Below are 23080 nucleotides of genomic sequence, written 5' to 3'. Positions count from 1 at the left end.
ATGTTTCAGTTCATCCGGTGCTAAATTTCAAGCACAAACAATTCCGTATAGAAGGCTTGCAGGATCTTCTTCTTACCAGAGATTGTGACTGCATAAAGATAGATCTCAAAGATGCTTTTCACTCTATTCCCATTCACCCAAACCACAGACGTCTGTAACAGTTCAGGTGGAGAGACCAGCTGTACCAGTGTAAAAAAACAAGATGGTTTTTGTCTTAGAAAATGCCCCATATTTCTTCACCAGAGTTTTAATAGCTGTCATATCCCACCTTCATCAGCAAGACATACATTGCATGGCCTATTTAGGCAGTACCTTTTAGTAAGACATATAAACACTGAGAGCACACCAGAATGTCTCTTCTGGTAGAATTAGGCTTTACTATCACGTACCAAAGGTCAATTCTTAGTCCGTTCACTGAAATTCAGTTTCAAGGATTTCTCCTAGATACCTTTCCTTCTCAATCAACATTCCTCAAGACAAATGGAAAGGGCTGCATAACGCCCTTTCAGTCTTTTTATACAACAGGCAGACAATATCTCTCTGACACCTGGAAGCTATTCTGGAAAAGATGGTGGGCCTTTTCCCAGGGTATTTTCATATTTTGTAGAGGACCTCAGAGAGTCCTCACAGCAATGATTCACAATCATTGCAACTGGTCAGACATATGTAGTCTGTTTTATCAAGTAGCTCAAGACATACAGATGTGTACTCTTGCATCTTTGCCGATCGCGTTGCAGATGTGCACACACATCGCGCCATGCAAGTAGCCATGGCCGCATGGACTATGCTACGCCATACCACATGCTGCGTTTGCACCATGCAAACTTATGGAGTCACTGGTGCGAACACAGCGCATGTAGCCATGCATGATGCGAAAGATACAAGAGGACATATCTGTACAGAGCTGGATAACTTTGACTCAGGCCCTGATTCAGAGCCGGACGCTCTTTGTGAGCGCTCGCTGTGGATCAGGGCGGGCCATTTTTTTTTTTTTACCGGCCTCCAGGCCCCTTGTTAAGCTGTGGGTGACCACCCTTGTGGTAGGGTCTCGTCCACCGCAAGCCACAGTGAACTTCCTGCTCTAATAGGGCAGGAAGTTCACTCTCGTGTGATGTCAGTAGGGCCACCCCCAAATGGCAGGTGTTCCTTCGGGAACGCCTCCGTTTTGTCAGCCACCCCTCAACCCACCTACAAAAAGGGGTGAGCTGTCGATCAACATCAACAGCCACCCCGTTTTGCTGCGAGCCCCGAGCGAGTGAAGTTCTCACTCGCACCGGGGCTCGCCCAGCCATCGACCCGCTTGTGAGAGCTATGTGCTTGCGAGCGGGTCTGAATCAGGCCCTCAGTCCTTAGTTCCCCCATCAATACATAGCGCTCTAGTTTGTCTGGACAATACCACATCAGTGTCCTACATAAACAGGATTGGTGGTACGCGCTCCTTGTCACTGAGCAAGGAGGCATTAGAAATGTAGAATTGGAACATGGAAAGGGATATTATTCTTTCAGCCATTTATGTTCCTGTAGAGACAAACAAACTGGCAGATTCGCTGTCCAGACAGAGTAAATCTTTGGACAGAGTGTATCTAAAAGATGTCTTTCAATAACAGTCTTAGCTTTGTGTGCCCCAGTAGTAGATCTCTTTGCCTCTCCTTTAAATGCACAGACTCCTCTATTTGTTTCCAGAGTCTGGATGAATGAGGATGGAGGATGGACATGCCATCTATCCATGGACAAACAATGCTTTTCCTTATGCATTTCTCCCACCGGTTCTTCTGTTAAGCACAAAATCAGGATTGATCAGTTCCTCAGATCATTCAGATTTTCCCAATTCGACTGTCCAAACTTTGGTTTCCCCTCATTGCTCACCTCAGAATAGGTCTTGCAAGCAGCTTTGCAATTATGTCCTTGCAATGCCTCCTGCATGCATTAGTTATCCGAGCTGCCTTGTCCAATGCAGCATTGCATAATCTGTGGGAACATCAGCCGGCTTGTGTGACCAATGGGCTCAAGTCGGCCACTGTAGATGAGGGAAAGAGGCCAGGAAAGCTCCATCAGTCGACGGAGATCCTGGCCTCTTCCTTCCCCCCAACGGTGGCGACATACCTCCATTTCAAGAAACCGAGGCTGTCGCCGCACCCAAGTGTCAGCAGACTGCTCTGTGTGCGCTCACGCAGGACCCCTACTGCACTTGCGCAGTATGGGTCAGGTGCCTGCGCAGATTTCTGACCATCGGGAAACAGCGTTCACTGCTGAATAAGGCCCAGTGCCTCTATTCTCCAACTAGGCCTAGATTTTTTTGGCCAATAAGTTTGCATTCGTGATGGCTTCAGCCACCATCAGATTATATACCCCAGCACTCAGTCTCTTGATTCCAGGCTTCACAGATAATAGAATTTTTCTATGCTTGCTAATAGTTATTCTTCTACCTAGACCAATTTGTCCAAGATATTCTGAAACTTGGGAAATTGATCCGTTCTTGTCATACCTAGCTGCCTCAAAGCTTGCCACCTTTGTGGCTCTAGTATTTGTAGCTCGTGGGGTAGAACTCACTTTGATTGACATATCCGACCCATGTCTAACTCATGGCTAACTCAGACACCACAAGTGCTTCACATCATTTTGAATGGCCACACATATATTTATATCCTGGATAATTCCATTGTGAAATTTGATATTATCAAAGATTATACAATTATTCTATATAGCTGTCTCCTTTGGCTCCTTATAGACAAGATAGTAGACAATTATTCATCAGGACCTCCACTACACAGTATCTGAGGCTGGATTGTCTCAGCCATGAGAGGTGCTGGTATTGATACATCTGTTTTTAAAGGTCATCAGGCATCTTTTTTTTGCCAAAAATGTGTCTAAATTGCAATGTGATGCAACTAGCACCAGGAGAATGTGCTGACTAATTTGACATGCAACACTTGTTTATATGTGTGAAACTGAGTGTGTAAAAAGAACTTGGCATGGAAATAAGCAGTGGTCACTGCATCGTAGTATGCTTTGTATGCTAATTTGGAGACTCAGTCGCACACAATTTTATAAGTAAAGCATTTCAAATTAATCAGCATAGACCCCTTGTGAATCTTAGTCGCATCACTTTGCGACTTACAGTAAATGCATTGTTGCCAAAAAAAGATGTGAAAGAGAAACCCGGTGCTAGCAGAGTCTCATGGGACCTGCCACGCCAAGAGAGGCTGTATGGCACGACTGAAGCAAAGATGTGCAAAGACACATCTGTAGTACTTCTTTGTTATTGCTCTTCCTGTAGACCCTCCAAAAGACAAGCAAAATTGCAGAAAACAGTTCAGAAGGACATTAAGAATTAATTTATATCCATCCTTCAAAGTCCTGCCATGATACAAAATTAGAGATGAGCGGGCTTGGTTCTCTGAGAACAGAGCCCACCTGAACAACCTGGATCCAGTATAATCTAAGCCGTGGCTCGGGTTTTCCCATCAGGCTTAGACCCCAAATCGAGGCAAAACATCGCCTTCTCGCTGTCAGATCTCGTGGGTTTTGGTTTCGATATAAGTCTCTCACATGGTGATTCTGGTACATTTCACACAGAACTACCGGAGGGGGCAGTGTTTGATGGGCACCCACTTGTCCCTAGCTAATACTGGGGAGAGTCAGACTCAGGACATGGTTTGTCTGGCACCCACATGTCCCTAGTAAGTAGTACTGACAGAGCTAGATGGATCATGTAGGCAGCTAGCTAAACGTTATTTATTTATTTTAATAGTCCCGGAAGGAATATCTAATCTATTATTACTTGCATTTTGGCTAAGTGTGTCACACTGGTTCTGTAACTTAACTGCAACACCTTGGTGCACAGCTCAGAGGTCCTAATACATATAGAGGCAGCATTAACCCTTGGTGCACAGTGCACACTGATGTTTTTGTTTGTCACTGCCCGCAGTGCAGCATTAACCCATTATTGGTGCACAGTGGTGCGTGCCACCATTACTATAATATTATTATTTTTGTACAACTTCAATAAAGCTCAATAGGTGGTGTGCCACACTGTGTTCATAAATTTAAGCAATGTGAGTCTGCAGTGTAAGTTGTCATTTGTGAAATAAGCAAAGGAAAAGGTTTATTTTAGTACAACTTGTGTGTTCAATGAATCTTAATAGGTGCCAAGCTGCACTGCATTCATAAATATAAGCACTGTGAGTCCACAGTGTGAGTTGTCATTTGTGAAAAAAGTTAAACCAAAAAAAGTTGTTATTTTTTTGTACAACTTATGTGTTCAATAGAGCTCAATACGTGCCGAGCTGCACTGTGTTCATAAATATAAGCATTGTGAGTCCGCAGTTTGGGTTGTCGTTTGTGAAAAAAAAAAGTTGTTTTTGTTATTTTTGTGCAACTTGTGCATTCAGTAAGCTTAATAGGTGCAGTGGCACACTGCAGTGATAAATATAAACACTGTGAGTTTGCAGTGTGAGTTGTCATTTGTGAAAGCAACCAAATGCTAGAACTGCAGCTGCTGCCAGCAGTCATGACAATACTAGTCCTTCAATGTCATCTACTAAAGCCAATGCTCAAGGCATTGAGGGTTTAAGTCAGGGCATCTGAAGTCAAAACAATATTTTACATTGCTAAAGAAAAAAACCTCTAATAAAGGGAGTTTTCTGCAGAAATACATAAAATTACCAACATATCATACACCACACGCAGTGGCAAGGAAAGATGCAGACTTTGGCCTTTATTTGTAAGTGGTGGTCTGCAACTGCTTTCGTTCATTTATCTTCTTCTGCTACACATTGCGATGTAAGACTCTTTCACTCAGGGGTTTATTTAATAAAGTGCGGGTATATAGAAGTGGAGATGTTGCCCATAGCATTCAGATTCTAGCTATTATCTTCTAGAAGGCACAGAAACAGACAAATCTCAGGTGCACAACTCCTTTCCTATCTTCTAGAAGGTGCTAGATGTTAAATAAAATCTGATTGATTGCTATGGGCAACATCTCCACATTTAAAGACCCGCACTTTAGTAAATATACCCCTCAGAGGGCTTGATTCAGCAAGTATCATTATTCTGCTTATACCCACGCAAAGCAGTTGCTAATATCAGCGGTGATATGCAAATGTTTGCATTGGCATTGCGATCGCAGCCTAACATAAGGACACCCATTTCCACTTACTCACATCCGTATATTTGGGCCACATAGCGAAACAATCTGTAACATCAAGTGGCATAGGACCCATGGGTCTGTGTAACCTCTTCCATCATAGGGCCCAATTCAGACCTGCTCGCTAGGAAGCATTTGCCTGCAGCCAGCCAACTTTCACATTGTGCGCATGCGTATGCATTGCAGTGCGCGTGCGCAAACCATTGCGAGAGATTGGGAAGCGCTCACTCGCTGTGCATAGATGGTTGAGCTGAGTGAGTGACAGGTTAAGCTGTTTGTGGATGGTGACAGGGGCTGGCTACTAGAAACGGGAGAGTGTAGGTGCGAACACAGGCGTGCCTGAGCATCTCAATGCCATTTCAGAGGCATGCATAATTTAGAGGCAGCATCATAGTACACGTCACCTGGCTGGTTTTTACACTAAAGTGCTCGCAATGCTTGCGGTAGGGTATGGTCAGCCACAAGCGCTTTCTATCACATCCAATGGTACCCAATAGTACAGATAGTTGCATACAATTCCTGGAGATGACGTCCACAAGTGGGCGTCTTCAGACTGGCTGGTGGGCACCTGCGTACACAAAGCGATTGCATGCCAAGACAGAGTGGCATGCTAATGCCTTGCCATGCGATCGCCTGCCCTGCTGAATTTGCATACACTGGGTGTGAGCATATGCATCTAGTGAGCGGGTTTGAATCGAGCCCAAATTCCCGATCGCATCGGCTAGTTCGCGCACTGCGATGCATATGCATGTGCAGTACGCAACAATTGGCTGATTGCGTGCATATAAACAACTGCAATCCTTTCTGAATCAGGTACAGAGTCTAGTTAAGGTGTCCAAAAAATTAAAAAAGCAAAATCAGTACTGAAAAAAGCACTATGGCATTAGAACAAACTGTGGGCCTGATTTAGACCTGCTCGCGAGCGCATAGGGGAGGGGGGGTGGCTGGACAAATGGAGGCATTCCCGAAGGAACGCCTGACGTTTGTGGGCGGCCCTACTGACATCATTTGTGATGTCAGTAGTGAACTTCCTGCTGTATTAGAGTAGGAAGTTCACTCAGGCTTGTGGGAACCGAGACCCTACCACCTCGTCGATAATCGCGACCATCACCAGGCCGCTCGCAAAAGTGTAGGTGGTCTCCCACAGCTATGCGAGCGGCCTGGAGGCAGATTTTTTTTTTTTTTTTAAATCTAACCTGATTCAGAGCGAGTGCCTCTGAATCAGGCCCTGTGTTCAGAATATCACAAAGCCCTGAGCTGCACCCAGTCGCAAAGCGGATGACTGATACCATGATGGCTATGCTAGTATTAGATCTACGTCCAACATCCACCATTAATGCATCAGGTTTTAGATACTGAATTGAGTTCTGTGTCCACGCTATAAAATTCCATCTCAGTTTCATTTTACTAGCAAAGCAATTCTTCGTCTGTACCAGGACATTAAAAAAAAAAAATTCTTGGCCTACAAAATGCCATTGTACCCATTGTCTACCTAACCACAGATATGTGGACAAGTGGTACTAAGCAAAATTAATATTACATGACTGTGACAACCCACTGGGTGGGTGTATCGCATTTAGCAGCAGCAGCAGTATGTAACACAAAATGCCAGCTCATTCCAAGGCAGGTTACTCTCTGTATCATTGGCTTCATTAAGAGGCATATTGGTTTCAACCTGTTCGAAAAATGAATTACCCCACAGACTCTCCTCTGGATTTGTCTTTACAGATAATGCTACAAATATTGTGAGACCATTACAGCTGGGTTAATTTCTCCATGTTTTGCTCACACAATCAACCTGGATGGTCCAGATTTTTTTTTTAAATGACAGGGGTCTGCTGGCCGAAAAATGTTGGAACATTTTTGCCGTTCAGCAACAGTATATAGAAGATTGGTGAGGCTGCAAGAAAAGTTCAATATACCATGCCACCAACTGAAGCAAAAGGTAGTAATAAGGTGGAATACCACCCTTTATATCAGGGGTGGGGAACCTTTATACTGTCGAGGGCCATTTTGATATATATTACATTATTCCCGGCCTGATGCAGATCATGCTCCCTGCATGTGAAATCACACGGGGAAGGCCACAATCGCCGGTGATTACAGCAAAGCCTGGAGCATCCAGAGGATGCTCTGGGAAGCTGTAAGGGCAGCAGTGTGATGTCTGAAATGTCCTAAGGATGCTCCTGGCTGCACTGCTGCATAGATTCTGGCTGCAGGATGCTAATCTAGGCACCCTGCTAGCCAGATGAGGCTAGCAGAGAAAAGCTCCGAGGGCCAGACCAAATGACTCTGTGGGCCTTATAAAGCCCCCGGGCCTGAGGTTCACAATCAGCAAATGGAGGAACAACTTTGCCAGGATCCAAGGGTTGTCAATATCTTAAAATTGGATCACTACATTTTTGCAATCGTTCTTGATCCTAAGTTTAAGTCGTACATCATGTATTTCTTTCTTTTCAACTGATACTGATCTTATGAGCTGCAAAGAGCCCCTGGTAAGCAAGTTGTGAGCTCAAGTGGTACCTGACATGACAGCATCTCCTCCTTCAGTTTCTCTGGCAAATACAGCTGCCAGGAAAAAATATTATCTTTCCCAAGAGACCCACTGGTGATGCAGTTGAGTTTTCCAAAATTAGCAACAACTCTACCATAATATAATCTGATACGGTCACCATCCATAGTATGGTGTAGGGTTATTTTAATTACAGTGTACAAACTGATCCTGTGACTACTGGAAGGAAAAAAAAGGCAATTTGAAGGCTCTTGTACAAACTGGTTTTGTTTTACTTAAGCTGTTCACCTCTCCATTTTGTACTCAGAAAGAGTTTTCAGCACAGTCAGGAAGCTTGTCAGCAATCAGCATATGAGGCTAGTTACTCAAAATGTGGGAAAAATGATGTTCATCAAAATGAACTATAAATTCCATGAGGAAGATCGTTACCACCAATTACATCAAAGTACAGATAATTCTGTAAAGGTAGATTCCAGCAGGGATGAGTTAATATTGTGTGAAAATGATATTAACACTGATGAGGATGTGGAGAGGTTGACAATGATGACAACTTGCCACTGTAGAGAAGAGATTATTAACAGCACTGTTAGCTTCCATAAACCCATTGGTAGCTTATTTTGTGGGTTAACAAAGCAACCACTTCATCCACAAAATTGGCAGTCCCCATCGCTGAAGTGATTGTTTTTTTTAAACTGTACATGTCCTTTTTAATATATAACATATGGGTAGGATGGCCCAAGAAAATTTTATCTTGCATCTCTTTTCTTGGCATAATGCACTGTTTGGGGAATTGGTGACAGTTTTTTTGCATAGACAATAAACATTTTTAGAGTTTATTAAACTGGCATCCTGTCTTGCCACTGCTATGTGGCAATGTTTCATAGATGTCCTATATTCTTTTAAACTGCTGTGCATTTGTGCTGCTGCTGTTTTGTCACTTTAGCCAGCCAGCTCGCTGCAGCCTTTGGCCTATATTGGTGAAATGAAAACACAACACAACGATGAATTAGTACCAAATCCAAAACACATGGGTCGGCGCACATTAGGGTGGGTAAAAAAAATCAAAATTGAAAGTTTAAAATTCCAATAGTGCGGAAAAGTCGTGGGTCCATGCCAGTGACTCATGTGCAAAATTTCAGCTTAGTCGGATAATTTTTACTATCCCCAGTGGGCACTTAGGATATTTTGTAATCAGGTGAAGGTACGGTTTTAGGGCACATATTTTGGCAATGAAGATCAACTGGCACTATTGACTAAAATAATATTTTCCAGGAAGAAGGGAGTAGGGATGGACATCAGAGACCCACCATCAAATGCTAGCTGGACTTCCACCATTGAAACTTTCAGTGTGATGGTAACTAACCATCGCCTCAAAAGTACTAGATGGTAAAAACTATTTATATGATTTGCACATGCGCAAAAAGCCCTGTAGCACAGTTGGCAGGGGGTGGTATCATGAAGCAGCTAGGGACAGGGCCCAGAGCAGCATACATACTGTGTTCTCTCTAGTGTATCTAGCAGCACTGCTGTGCTGTGGGGACTGGAGGGTACACTATATTTACATATACAGTCCGAGTCCAACATGCCCAGCACTGGTTTCAGAGGCCACTGAAGTGAGTCCAATGTGTTACAGCCAGGCAGTGAGGAGACACTGACAGTGTGAGAGTGTGTATCTGTGCTGTGTGAGTGACTGCTGGGCGAGGGCTGTGCTCTGATTGGCTCTCTGAGACAGTTTTGAAATTTTCTTCACTTTGGAGTTATCAATGACTGATGAGGTATCATTGGGAGTGATGAGACCTAAGTCTTGCAAAACTGCATTTGATATGGCAACAGTTTCCCTATTTGACATACCATATCGATCACTAACGAGAGCAGTGTTTGGAAGACTAATGTACATTTGTGATGAGGAGCCTTCAAGCTTTGATGGCTTAAAATCATCTTCGCTGGTGTCTAAATCACTTTTAGAATCACTAGAAGAATGTTGATTGATATAGCAGCTTGCAAGTGCCATCTCGTGGAATCTTGCACTTGCGACAAATCAAGAAAAGTTCCTTCTTCTGAACGGGAGTTTTTGGACAACCAATGAACTTCCAGGCTTATGTTTATAGGAGGAATAAATATTAAGGTGACTGAAGCACCGTGAAAGAGTCTAAATAAGAAAGACATACATGTGCCAGCACAGACTGGTGACTTAGCTCCAGGACCCTCGCCACAATCATCTGTTTTTCAACCTGCACGTGCACACATAGGCTATGTCACACAAGTGCACACATAGGCTACGTCACACAACATTCTTCTAATGAATCTAAAAGTGATTCAGAAACCACAATTTTGTTTTTTGCGACCCACTCTAGTGCACATCTCTATACAAAATGAACTTTGGTTACAAGTTTTTACTGTTCCGATTCACAGTTCTTATATATTCAAGACTTTGGGTTTATACCATAAATGGTTTATAGCATCATCCCATTTGTTTTCTTGGTGTTATGTATTTAATGTTTTATTGGTGACTGTGTCCTTTTCATCAATAAATATACATTTCTGTAACATTTGGATTCATCTAATTTGCCTTTATGCCATTTGGTTATAATGGTCATAGGGCATGTGTTTGTTCTAAGATTCTGCTCAGCAAATCAGCTACAGTAAGTGCGAGCTGGCTAATGACTGCCATGCATGATTGTGCACTCATACACATGTACAGCTTTGTTGTTTGGTCAGCAGGGAAGTGATTCAAAAGTTTATCTTTCCCTACTGGCAGTGGATCATTAGGAGTCTAGCTGCATATACCCACTGGCTGTTGCTAGGTGGCAATCCTATGCCCTATAACAAGGAAACATTTCCTACACAGCAAATATAGTGGCAAACATCTCAAATCCTGTCAATGTATGTTGACTTTTACACACACACATTATATGGAGTGTTCAGAGTTAAAGTGAAAAAAGTCCTTATTTGCCCATTTCATACTAACACTAACATTGTACAGTGGATACATCATATGGTTCTGTCTTATAAAAAAGAAGGGGTGCCTCTGTTTAGACAAAATTATATGAATGAATATTTTGTGGTGCGCTCTGGGGCACTTAATGTTTTCTGATAATTTAACTATGTGCAGTATCTTTAATTAATTTATCAGTATGTAAAGATATTTAAGTCCCATATATATCCACAAATTAATCGCATGAATTCCAGAAATTGTCTGTAGTAGATAATTAGTCCTTAAATGTCCTCAAATGTCTATAGGTAGGGTGTTTATATAAAGTTCCAGAACAAACTGTTATAGCTTTTGTAATTGATTCATGAAGTCTGTTGGATGGGTGTTTTTTCTCATCCCTCTTCAACTTTCCTCACCACCTCAAATTAAATATTATGCACAGTATCAGTAACTTATAAGGACACTCTTGATGCGGTTTAGGTAAGTGAAAATTTACTTACCCAGATAGTGTGATGTTTCTTCTGCTGGTTCTCTCAGTCCCTGTGCTTCAGGTGGTGGTGTGTAGGGTTTACAGACTATGCCACTATGTGTAGTGGTGTATTATCATATAAATCACATGTACACCAGTGTTTACTACAACAAAGTCCAGTTTTCGGATGAAACGCGTTGGGTCATGACCCTTACCTACTTGCATCATGGAATAACTATTTTCTGGGCACCCTAACACGTTTCACCCGAAATCCGTACACAAACTTTGTTTAACCACTTGCCTGGCACGGTCCTTTCAGATACGACCATACAGACTGGGCTTTACCTGACATGGTTGTATCTGTCACCCCCACTAGGCAGCTGCGGGAAGCTAATCCTCCCACAGCCACCTATATAAGAGGGACCTCCTGGTCCCTCTACACCTGTGGCTCCCCTTTGTGTCCTGATCACTGGTGGCCACAGTGATCGGGCACCCAGCATCACCCCCCTTCCCGTGCAGCTGACATCCATAGTAGCAGCAGCCACAGCTGCTGTAGCAATGGCTGCTGCTGAGTCCCGGTCACTGTGGCCAGCAGTGATCGGGATCCTGGCATGACCTCCCATGGCACGACTGCAGGGCAGCCTATACCTCACCTAATCTTCTGCTTCCCCTGCTTCAGCCACGCTGTAATGTGTCTCCGGCCGGCACCATCTCCCTCTCCAAGTGGCTGCAAGCTGTCAAACCTCCATAGAAAGCAGCAGCCGCTGCTGTGACCACATGCCAGCACCCTCACCTCACCCGTTCGGGTGCTCTCTCGCAGGCAGCTATCTCCTCCTGTCCTGGGGCGACCCAACCTCCTCCTCATTCCTTCCGGCCAGGAGCAGCCACGCCTCTTCTGCCTCCCTTGTGCCCGATCACTGCTGGCCACAGTGATCAGGCAGTATAGAGTCACACAACATATGTATGTATATATATATATATATATATATTATATTATGTGTGTGTATATATATATATATATATATATGTGTATGTATGTATATATATATTGTGATAACTTGGGGTAATTGGCTCGGTAGATTGGGGTCAGTGGTTCAGTGATTAGGTGCAGAATTAGAGTCCACACATGGCTTTCCAGTAAAATAAAGAAAATGGTGCTTTACTTCAGCATGGTAAACCGGAAACAAAAATAGAAAATAACAAACAACCTAGCCCTCTCTTAGGGCACTAGCTCACTTCTTGAACCCTCTCTATCAAGGTACAGCTAGTCTGCCAATAAAGTCTCTGCCTGCTTCTCTGCAGGTCTATTGCTGGCTCCAGCTTGGCTTGGCTTGCACAGCTATACAAACACCATCAGTTTTTGTGGCCTTCCCTGTATCCTCCAGGTATACAGTAGGCCCTGGCTTCCTCAGCATGCAGCCCAGCTGCTTCAATGTCACACAGCCTGAGAGGTTTATGGTCCCACCTTGCCTCCTGCAAGGACCAGACACAGGCCTCCTGGCCCCCAATGGCTCACTTAGCTTCACTGGGCTCTCTGGCTGCCACAGTCCCACATAGACTGTTTCCAACAGCAGCCTGACTGGTCTGCCTCCTCATCAGCCCACACCTGAGCTCTCTCCACAAGGCACCCCACAGGTGTATCACAACTCAGTATTAATACCCTGTGTGGGAGGATCTCTCCAACCCCACACAGAATCTGCTGCTCACCAACGCCATCTTTGGTGACACTGCCACAGTGTGTATAAATAAACATACACACACATACACACAAGGGATGACCACTGACCATCAATGTTTTGCAAACCATTGATGGTCTAAAATAAACAAACACAAGTGGTTTTGCCCTGCTGACAGGCAGCGATGCTGCACGTCAGTGGCAGCCCCCAACTGATGTTAAGGCAACATCGGTGGCTGTGGTCTCAAATAATCAATGAACTTTTTTATCGATGGTTTCCCCACTGACATTACACTGCCATTACAGTATAACATAAAAAATTTTATTTTTATGGTATACTGTGTTAAAAAAATTATAATAAAATTGTTTTGGATAAGTTTTAAAAAACATGTTCTTTACCTAACTCAATCATAAAAAAATTACAATTTCTGAGCGTTTTTTGGAAAATAATTAGTTAGTTAAGTGGTTAAGGCACAAAATTATTAAAATATTGTATAAAATTACCTTCAGGCTGTGTGTATAAGATGTATATGAAACATAAATGCATTTTGTGTATAGATTTGGGACCCATTTGCAAGATATTTCATTATCATATGCAAATATCAAAACATATGGAATATTCTCATATCCAAAATTCCCCTGGTCCCAAGCATTTTGGTTATGAGAGACTCAACATGTTTACACACTGAAAAATTAACTAAAAATACCTCACATACTAGTTAAGTCATTAGATAACATTAAGTGCCCCAGAGCGCACCATGTTATATTTAATCATATGTTTCTGTGAAATTGTGAACTAGGGGCCTGATTCAGAGTTGTACGCTAATGTAAACATATTTGCGAATTTTGCAGATTAGCGATTGCTAAAATATGCTAATTCATCAGCCGTCGGAATTTGTATTGAGATGCCCACCGGAGCCCTCACAGCTGCTCGCAACTGCGTACACAAATGCAGCATTGGACGCAGATCCTGAAAACATTGATTCCTTGATTGAGTCTATGATCACTCAGTATGACCGCCGTTACTGAGATGCTGGAACTTTATTTTCTGCATGCACGATTGCAGACGCAGGGTAGTATGTGCCCAGGAAAAGCCCCCGACACACACAAGTTTTGGCCAGAACTCCCTGTAACCACCCACAAAACAGTCTTTTCCTGTCAGTCAATTGTAAGTGAATCCTCACAGAAAGCTCAATCACAATGCATTCGCTGTACGTTCGCAATGCGGCTGTGAAGCATGTTTCAAGAATCACACATTTACCAACAGACAATTTTTGATTTAAGTATTAGTAAATGTGTGAGTTAGCCCAAGAAACACAACATCGATGTTGATCAGTTTTTATTGATTTTAAATGATCAAAATTGATTTAAATTGACCTTTAGTAAATATACCCCCTAGCGCCTCTACACCATACAGCGTAACTGAGACGCTCCGAGAGGTGTAGCGTTCCGTACTTTTCTAAATTTAGCATCTTATTCTCATTGCAGATGCAGCGAAACACCACTCAGTGTCCTAGAGATACTGGGCTGTGACTTTAACCGCAGAGGAATAAAATATGCACAAGGTCACAGATGAGACACAAAGGAAAAAAGCCACAGCATTGTAGCACTTCTTGCTTGAGATGTGCGTGGGCCCCTGTGTTTTGGTTTTGGTAAAACCACCCTCAAATTTATGGTTATGGTTTTGGCAAAACCACCTTCAAGTGTTTTTTGGTTCTTTTATGTTTTGGTTTTGGATTTCTTTAAAATTGATAATAAAAGGCAGTAGCTAATATATAATTTTGCATCATAAAATTGCATATTTACATGCAATCCAACACAAAATATTTGTTTTTTAAATCCAAGTTCCGAATTTTCAGCAGACCTGAGCCAGTGCATAGTTCTACTCAGAAACCCCAAAAGTGATCCAAGCTGAGAATCGATTCGACTCGGAACCCCACAGTTCAGGTGTGCTCAGATTTCAGATAAACTGAATCGCACATCTCTAATTGAACAGTGTAATCTAGCAAAGTAGTTTTGTCACTTCCAGATGTTTTATATATGCAAATCGGATGCACATTATCTATGAGACAGATGCTTAGTTCAACCAAGTTGCCTGGTATCTGGTGCTATTTTCACGAGTTGCGTAATGCTTTAGGAGGACACATCAGTAGTTTTGTTTGATTCACCAGCAGTAAAAACTATTAAAAGTCAAATGTGTAAGCAGTTACAGGTGTTTAAATTTGAGATCTGTTTTCTCAAAATTAATTGATATGGAGTTGTTTCATTTTAACTCTGAACCCTCCATACTATAGATTAAACACACACATCTCTTAAATTACTGCCCCCCAACAGTGAATCACTACTTGGCAAGTCTTGGAAGTGGAGAAATGCAGACCATACGCATTTAGGAAATTACTACTTGGCAAGTCCTGGAAGTGGAGAAATGCAGACCATACACATTTATGAAATTACTTTGATAACACTAAAACACTATGTTATACAATATATGTTAATGAGCCTGTTGAGTGCAGCAGTTTACTTCTGTGTGAATTGTATCAAAGGGAAGCAGTTTAGACTAAGCAGGGGAAATGTAATAGCCTGCGAGATACATGAATCATCGAGATTCCGTTGACTTTGTTTGGTTATGCCTTTTAAACTATTGCCACTGTAAAAAAATCAGACACACTCGCCGGAATCTCACAGATGCCTGCATCTCACAGGCTGTTAACTTTCCATCAGCATGTGTCGCAGCTTGTCTATAATCTGGGAGAGCTCCCCAATATTCTAAAGTACTGTAGGCAAGTATGGTTTTACTCAAATGGTCAAGTAAAGTTATTTCTCAACAGAAAACAAAATCAAATACCTATATTTTGGCGCTGGATGGAGACACAGACTTTCAGCCATCAGCACTGATGCTTCTGGTGGATCGTCTGAAAATGTATCCTGGTGTTGGAGCAGCCTGTGGAAGAATCCACCCAACTGGAACAGGTACTGTATAAGAAAACCACAGTGCACAGATTTTTATTAAATAATCTAAAAACAAGAAGGCTATGGAGCTGATAATGTGATTGTATAATGTAAAATATGGACATTTCTACATGCCTGCATAATCTGAGAGGCTCCTGAATCTCAGGTGGCGCTCCCAGAAGACACCCACCTACCAGCCAACTACTTTCAGAATGAAGGCAGGATGACACGATTTGCACTGAATGTCATCAACATGGCCCCACCTCCACTTCACAATTCTGGTAATTGCAGCTTTGTATAGCTGGTGCGGGGCCATCACCCCTTCCCCCAGGCGAATCCCGTTTGGCCACAAAGGGGGCAGCCCACAGGTCAGCAATTATGGTCTGAGGTCTAGTACAAATACACATTGTTGATGAAGATGGCTGCCGGCACTGGCTAGTTACTCTTGATTGGCTGGTACAAATGATGTCAGAAGCTAACATTTTCTTCATTGATCATACATGTATTATATGAGTTTATGGGAATATTTTATAATATATTTTTAATATTTTTATTCATACATGAGAAGTAAGATTATACCTGCAGGACGGATTGGAACTGAAAATTCTAAATGGCAATCACATTCAGTGTAAAGCGTGCATGGCTTTACAGTGAATACAAGTGGTGCTTTAAATTTCAGCTCTAGCCTGACGAGAAGTGGCTGTTTATAAAAGCTTATGCTTTGTAAATATAGCCCTATGTGTCAACAGTTATTGTATACAGCATATTTATTTATTTACTTTCATTAATCAAGCAATTCTATTTGGATTGAAAGTGTGTCTGGTCCCTCTATTTATTTCCTTTAGGTTTGTCATATTCATTTGATAACCAGTTTGTTTAATTGGCACAAAGGAGGCAACTGACCTCACTATACTGCTCCATAACCAGCTTGCATATTTAATAATATCTGTCTAGTTTCACTTACTGTATTTATTTTGTCTGTATGCATTTATATATCATTTATTTCTGCTTTTTTTAAATTTCCTCATTAATAAAATTACTTTCAATTATCTTTAAAACCAAAATATTATTTGTCCCTGCTTAGGACCTATGGTCTGGTACCAGAAGTTTGAATATGCTGTGAGCCACTGGTTGCAGAAATCTTCAGAACACGTCTTTGGTTGTGTCCTATGCAGTCCAGGATGCTTTAGTTTATTCAGAGCATCTGCCTTGATGGATAACAATGTACTGAAAAAGTACTGCACAAAAGCAAGAGAAGCTTTGGAATATGTTCAGTATGATCAAGGTACCAATTAATATATCACTAAGTATTTTTGCCAAGATTTACTATTGATATTTGAGCCATACAGCGGAAAAAGCCAGAGAAGCAATAAAACAACAAGGATGTTAGTGGTTTCCCTTTTATATGTTTCTTGGTTGAGGAGGTATTAATGTCAGCCTATGATATAGGCATGTTTAGGGGATTATATTAGTGATCTCTATCAATTATTCCTGCTCTTGCCTTCTGGAAAGTAATTTAGGAAGGTAAAACTTGTGTCTATTACTGTTTAGTTGTTATCCATTGAATATTTTGCCTGATATTGTATGTTTCTTTTTTTGCTTCTTTATGCCTGTATTTCATCATCTCCCTTTTTGTTTCTTCTTCTTGCCTGAAATATATTTTTCTTTCTCTATATTTGTCATCTGTTAAATTCTTACTTCCCTGTGGTTGTTGTCATCTTGTCCTGCTGTCTAGGAATGTCCATCAGGAGTTAATGTGCCATCAGTGGTCATTGTTGATGGTACAAAACCAGCTATGGTGAACAATTAATGGTTTTCACCTCTTGATGGCCACCACTGCTTGAGGGGGGGGGGTATGGCGAGCCATGGATCAATCAGAATCAGGGGTGGAGCTTAGTGGGCCACTAGGGGGCAGGGCTAACAACCGTGTTGCTCACACCAACAGGAAAAGAAAACAAACTTTGGTTCCTAGGCAGCCATCACTGACAGAGAACAATTGGATCTCCACCATCGATGGCAAAACCATCAGTCATTGGTAGTCAACCATTGATGGTTGGTAACTATCAATGCTTGATGGCCATAACTGCTGCTGTCTCTACCCTCCTTCTCTTTATTTTTTATTTCTAAATGCCTATTTCCAAAATACTTTGGCCTTTAGGGTTGGCTGCCATTTTACTGGCCACTCCTGCCTGTGCTGGGGGACAGGGCTATGGCAGCTAATTTACCAGCTCTCCTGTTCCACTTGTATGCCCCAGTGTTAATGAAAGTGAAATTGTGTGCCCATGGACATAAGTGCTTAAGTTTTTCTACCTGCAAATTGCCAGTCTGTCGCCAGCCTTAGATCCAAATTTTGAGAAATAATTCAATGGGGGAAGAAACTCTTTTAAGCCTATAAAGTAGGATAAACATTCTTTTTTTTAAAACTCAAGGCTGGGCTTTTAGGAGGAAGGTTGCCTGAGGGGGGTATCTCTCAAAGTTGAACCTTCCAGAACTGATCGACAAAGTTGTGGGTAATCACCAACTAACATATTAGGCAGTAGGCTTCCCAGCCTAGCCATCATTTTTCATGTTTGCTCCTGTCTGTGTCAATGAATGGGGTTACGGCTAGAGATGTGCATTGACCCTCATGTTATAGTTTTGGTTTTGGATCTGGGTCTCCCCTTGTTTTTGATCTGGATTGGTTTTGCCAAAACCTCACCGCCATGTTTTGTTTTTCGGTTTTGGTTTTGGATCTGGATTTTTTCACTAAAAATCATAAACACAGCTAAAATCACATAAAATGGGCCTTTTTTGTTCGTACAGTATTATTAACCTCAATAACAACATTTATTTACACTCATTTCCAGTCAATTTTGACCATCTCACAGCTCACAATATTGATTTTTTTCATCTAGTTTAGGGCCAAAATTTGTACCAAGATAGCTGGCTGACTGCAGCAGTGGGTGGCACAAACACATGACAGTTCAACTTCAAACATGGCATATCAGGAAACACTTTTATTATTCAAAAGACGCTTGAGGGAGCTGGAGTATGTATGCAGTTGAAGGCAGGGCAGGGACAGGGAGGGTTGATTGGTAATAAATTTAATTTCGTTTTTTGATTCCAAAGAAAGTTTATGAAGGAGAAGGGGAAGGGAGGAGGCATTTACAAAAAGAATGTGATACATTCACATTAGTCCTTGCCACAGAAGTATCCGTGAGCATGTCTGCTGCTGCTGCTGCTGGGAGTTGATTTTCTCATCCCAGAAGGTGACCAGGAAGAGTGCTTTCCAAAAACAAATAAACAATTGACTTAAACAATCCTTTGCAAACCTTCTATAAAGGCATTTCCCAACCTGTACAAGGACATAAAAAACCCATAGTTAGTTAGTGGCCTCAAAGTGCCACTTAACCAGCACAGATATGTGGACAAGCATAAGATCTATGATTTAAGGCAGGGGTAGCCAACCCTGGTCCTCGAAAGCTACCAACAGTGCATGTTTTCCAGGTCTCCTCACAGAATCACAACTATAATAATTAACTCCACCTTTCTAAATGTTTTGGTGAGTAATGAATACACCTGTGCACCAGCTAGGTCATCTGGAAAATGTGAGCTCTCGAGGACTGAGGTTGGCTACCACTGATTTAAGGCCTTACGTTGTGTCTTTCTTGAGAATCCTGTGCCTGCTTCTGCGGCTAAGAGTGGATATTCATCCCAGAAGGGGACCATGAAGAGGGCTTCCAAAAAACAATTGACTTAAATAATCCTTTGCAGAACTTCTATAAAGGCATTTACAAATCTGTACAGGGGCATTATAAAAACAGAGCTAGTTAGTGGCCTTCAAACTGCCGTTGTTCCCACTGTCCACTTAATCATATCAGATATGTGAACAAGCGGAACAGAGCATTAAATGCAACATTTCAGATTTAAGGTTTAAGTCTTACGTTGTGTCTTTCTTGGGAATTCTTTCTTGAGCAGCATGCCTGCTTGCTGGGAGTGGATTTTTTTCATTCCAGATGGGGACCAGGAAAAGGAAGTGTGCTTTCCAAAAATAGATAAACAATTGCTTTAAATAATCCTTTGCAAACCTTCTGTTCTGTAAAGTAATTTCCCAACCTGTACAGGGACAATAAAAAAAAACAGAGTTAGTTAGTGGCCTTCAAATTGCCGTTGTTCCCACTGTCCACTTAACCATATTATTTATTTAGATATGTGAACAAGCGGAACAGAGTATTAAATGCAACATTTCAGTTTAAGGTTTAAGTTTTACGTTGTGTCTAGAGATCATTTAGAAAGCAGAAAAAGAGCTCCACCACAAGCGGCAGATGACTAAACTCACACACAAAGGTTTACTAGAAATAGATACAACACCAGATCAGATGTTTACCCTGGAGAATCTGTCTGATTCATCATGGTGCCTCCAAGACCAAGCTTGTGCAAATGCTGCCAAAAGAGAGACTGACACCACGGCTAAACATAAGAGTCACCTTCTGGATGTGAATTGTCTCATTTGCATGGGAAAAACCCAGCCCTCAGATGAGATGGATCTCAGCCAGTGGACAACATTGAAATCACCATTAAAAAGTCACAATGGAAGACTACAGTGTGGAGAATCTTTCTTCACAGTCAGGAGAGGCCTTAGAGAACATGAAAAAAGATGCTCTAGGTGCTGAACTTCAAAGTGTTTCTCCATCTTGTTCTGCAGTGTAGAAAGTTTCATTCACATGTTTTCTATAAAGCAGTTCAAAGTTACAGCCTTCAAAGTGTCTGGCTATAACACCCACCTTTGCCAGGAATTACCAAAGATTATGACAAGCAAAGGATTCATCTGTCTGGAATCTGTCTGGGAATCATGGATCGTATCTGGCCTGAATGCACTAAGAAATCCAGTGATTCTGTGTTCTGTAGCCAACTTTATTCCTACCTGTATCACAAACTTAAATACGGAATAGTGAGCACAGACAACATGGAGGCCTTTGTTATTCTGCTGCTTGCATGCCAACCAATACCTCCCAGACTTCAGCCACTGGTTGGACCAGGTCTTGATAATGACCAACCCCATCTGTTGCTAGACCTTTTTCTTCTAAACCATCCATCCTGGACTTCCTGTACAAAAAGGTGAGCAGGGTACAGAAAGAGGAGCTAGATGTCCCCGATGACATTTTTTTTCATCTATAATAGATAGATGATGTGGAGAGAGAAGAGCTTCAGATGTTGGAACAGGGGTTTCCCACCTATTTGGCTTCCCTCCAGAGAGCAGAGCTCTGTTCCTCAGGAAGTGTCTATGCCTGATCTGATAGGTAGTCTCTGTCTGTTGGTAAACACCCTTCAGGAGATGGCAACCTAGCATAAATAACAAATAAACAAATAACAACAGCTATAATATTATGTCCATTGATAACCAGCCTGATCCCTTAACAGCAACATACCCCATATGGCCAACTCGTATAATATGACACCCAGTTTGCAGCCTCCTCTTCCCTCTTCCTTATGACACAAATCCAGTCGCTATGGTTGATCAATCAGCCATGTGTGGTCCACCCAATTATTGGCCTTCTATATTCTAACATCATAATAACACACTAGACTTATAATCTTTGCTTTTGTTTATGTCTTTGAATAGAACAGTTTTAGAATTTAGGATGTCCACTCTACATAGGTTTGTAAATATAAGCTTTAGTTTTTAGAGCATATAATTCTATAAGCTGTTAGGATAACATTTCTGCTATGTTTAAGATTAAAAAAAACTTTTTGTAAACCAATAATTTAAAAGTTTTCATGCAATAATCATGTTTGGTTTTTTTAAAGAAAAAAGATTTTTTATTACTGGTTTTGTTTCCAAAATGCAATAAAAATATTTATCAACATAAAAAAAATAAAAAATAAAAAAAATGTTTTTATTTTTTCATTGATGGTGTGGCTAGCATGCACACAGAAAAAAATTTATTGTTTTTTTCACACTGGGGGTGAACCCCTGAAAGAGGCAGCAGCCCCTTGACAGACAGCAGCACAGCACCCCTGCACAGCTACGCCGATGACAGTGACAGCCAGGTGCGGCTGACACGCACACAAAAAAAATTGTTTACTTATTTCTTGGACAGCAGCCTCTCGACAGACAGCAGCACAGCACCCCTGCACAGCTACGCCGATGACAGTGACAGTCAGGTGTGGCTGACATGCACACAAAAAATAATTGTTTATTTATTTTTTGGCCAGCAGCCCCTCGACAGACAGCAGCACAGCACCCCTGCGCAGCTACGCCAAAGTCAGTGACAGCCAGGTGTGGCTGACACGCACACAAAAAAATTGTTTATTATTTTGGGCAGCAGCACAGCACCCCTGCGCAGCTACGCCGATGACAGGTGTGGCTAACACGCCACACAAAAAAAATATATATTTTTATTTTTTTAACACTGGTGTGACTGTGAACCCCTGAAAAGAGGCAGAAGCCCCTTAACAGACAACAGCACAGCACCCCTGCACTGTAGACTAGTGTGGCTAACACTAATTTATTTTATATTTTCCACACTGGGGATGGGTGAAGAGCACCCCTGAAGGACAAAGCACCCCTGGACAACACCACACTACAGCCAGCCAGCCCCTATGGACAGGACAAGTACAACAGCCAGGCCCCATGGACAGGACAACGACAGCCAGCCAGCCCCTATGGACAGGACAATGACAGCCAGCCAGCCCCTATAGACAGGACAATGACAGCCAGCCAGCCCCTATGGACAGAACAATGACAGCCAGCCCCTATGGACAGGACAATGACAGCCAGCCCCTATGGACACAACAATAGCCAGCCAGCCCCTCTATAGAAGACAACAGCCAGCCCCTCTATAGAAGACAACAGCCAGCCAGCCCTTATGGACAACAGTAGCCAGCCCCTATGCACAGCGTCAGCGTGCAACTAACAATAACACAACACAACAGCACAGCTCCCTACCTCTTCACTCTCAACAGCCAGAATTAAAAATGGCGGCGAATCGCGGGACCTTTATAGAATCCAAAACACACGAGATTCCGACAGCGGGATGATGACGTTTTGCCTCGTTTTCAGATCCGAGTCAGGCGGGAAAACCCGAGCAGACTCGTATCTGCCTCGGATGCCCGTAATTCTCAGGGAACCTAACCCGCTCATCTCTAGTTACGACATACATCTTTAACATTATGCATGGGCGGACATCCATCTTTATTGTGTATTTTGTTTTTTGGCATATTATCCTCTTTTTACCTTCCAAACTCATGTCCTATAATACATGTTATTTTTAACATACAATATAACTATTATAATAAATAAAAAATAGACCTATCGTACAATCCTTATTGGCATATGTTTTCAATACTGGGGTATTCATTAATTACTAATGAATACCTGCCTATTGATGCCAATTTAACAGTCAGCACATATCTTA

At 42.1% G+C, this 23080-nt stretch overlaps 1 protein-coding gene across 2 annotated transcripts in view; it reads left to right on the top strand.

Annotated features, from left to right (window-relative positions):
• LOC148523927 (chitin synthase chs-2-like) overlaps positions 1-23080 on the top strand; it is a 196061-nt gene that overhangs the window by 66422 nt on the left and 106559 nt on the right. For both annotated transcript variants that reach the window (XM_088472539.1, XM_088472538.1), the window contains exons 6-7: positions 15563-15704; positions 16768-16968. In XM_088472539.1, the coding sequence (XP_088328665.1) occupies positions 15563-15704; positions 16768-16968 (343 nt within the window). The remainder of the gene's footprint in view (positions 1-15562; positions 15705-16767; positions 16969-23080) is intronic.

This window comes from Taudactylus pleione, unplaced genomic scaffold (assembly GCF_031769625.1).
Source record: "Taudactylus pleione unplaced genomic scaffold, aTauple2 ptg000125l, whole genome shotgun sequence".
Lineage (NCBI taxonomy): Eukaryota > Metazoa > Chordata > Amphibia > Anura > Myobatrachidae > Taudactylus > Taudactylus pleione.
The sequence above is the reverse complement of the archived record's forward strand: the minus strand, read 5'-3'. Positions and strand labels throughout refer to the sequence as shown.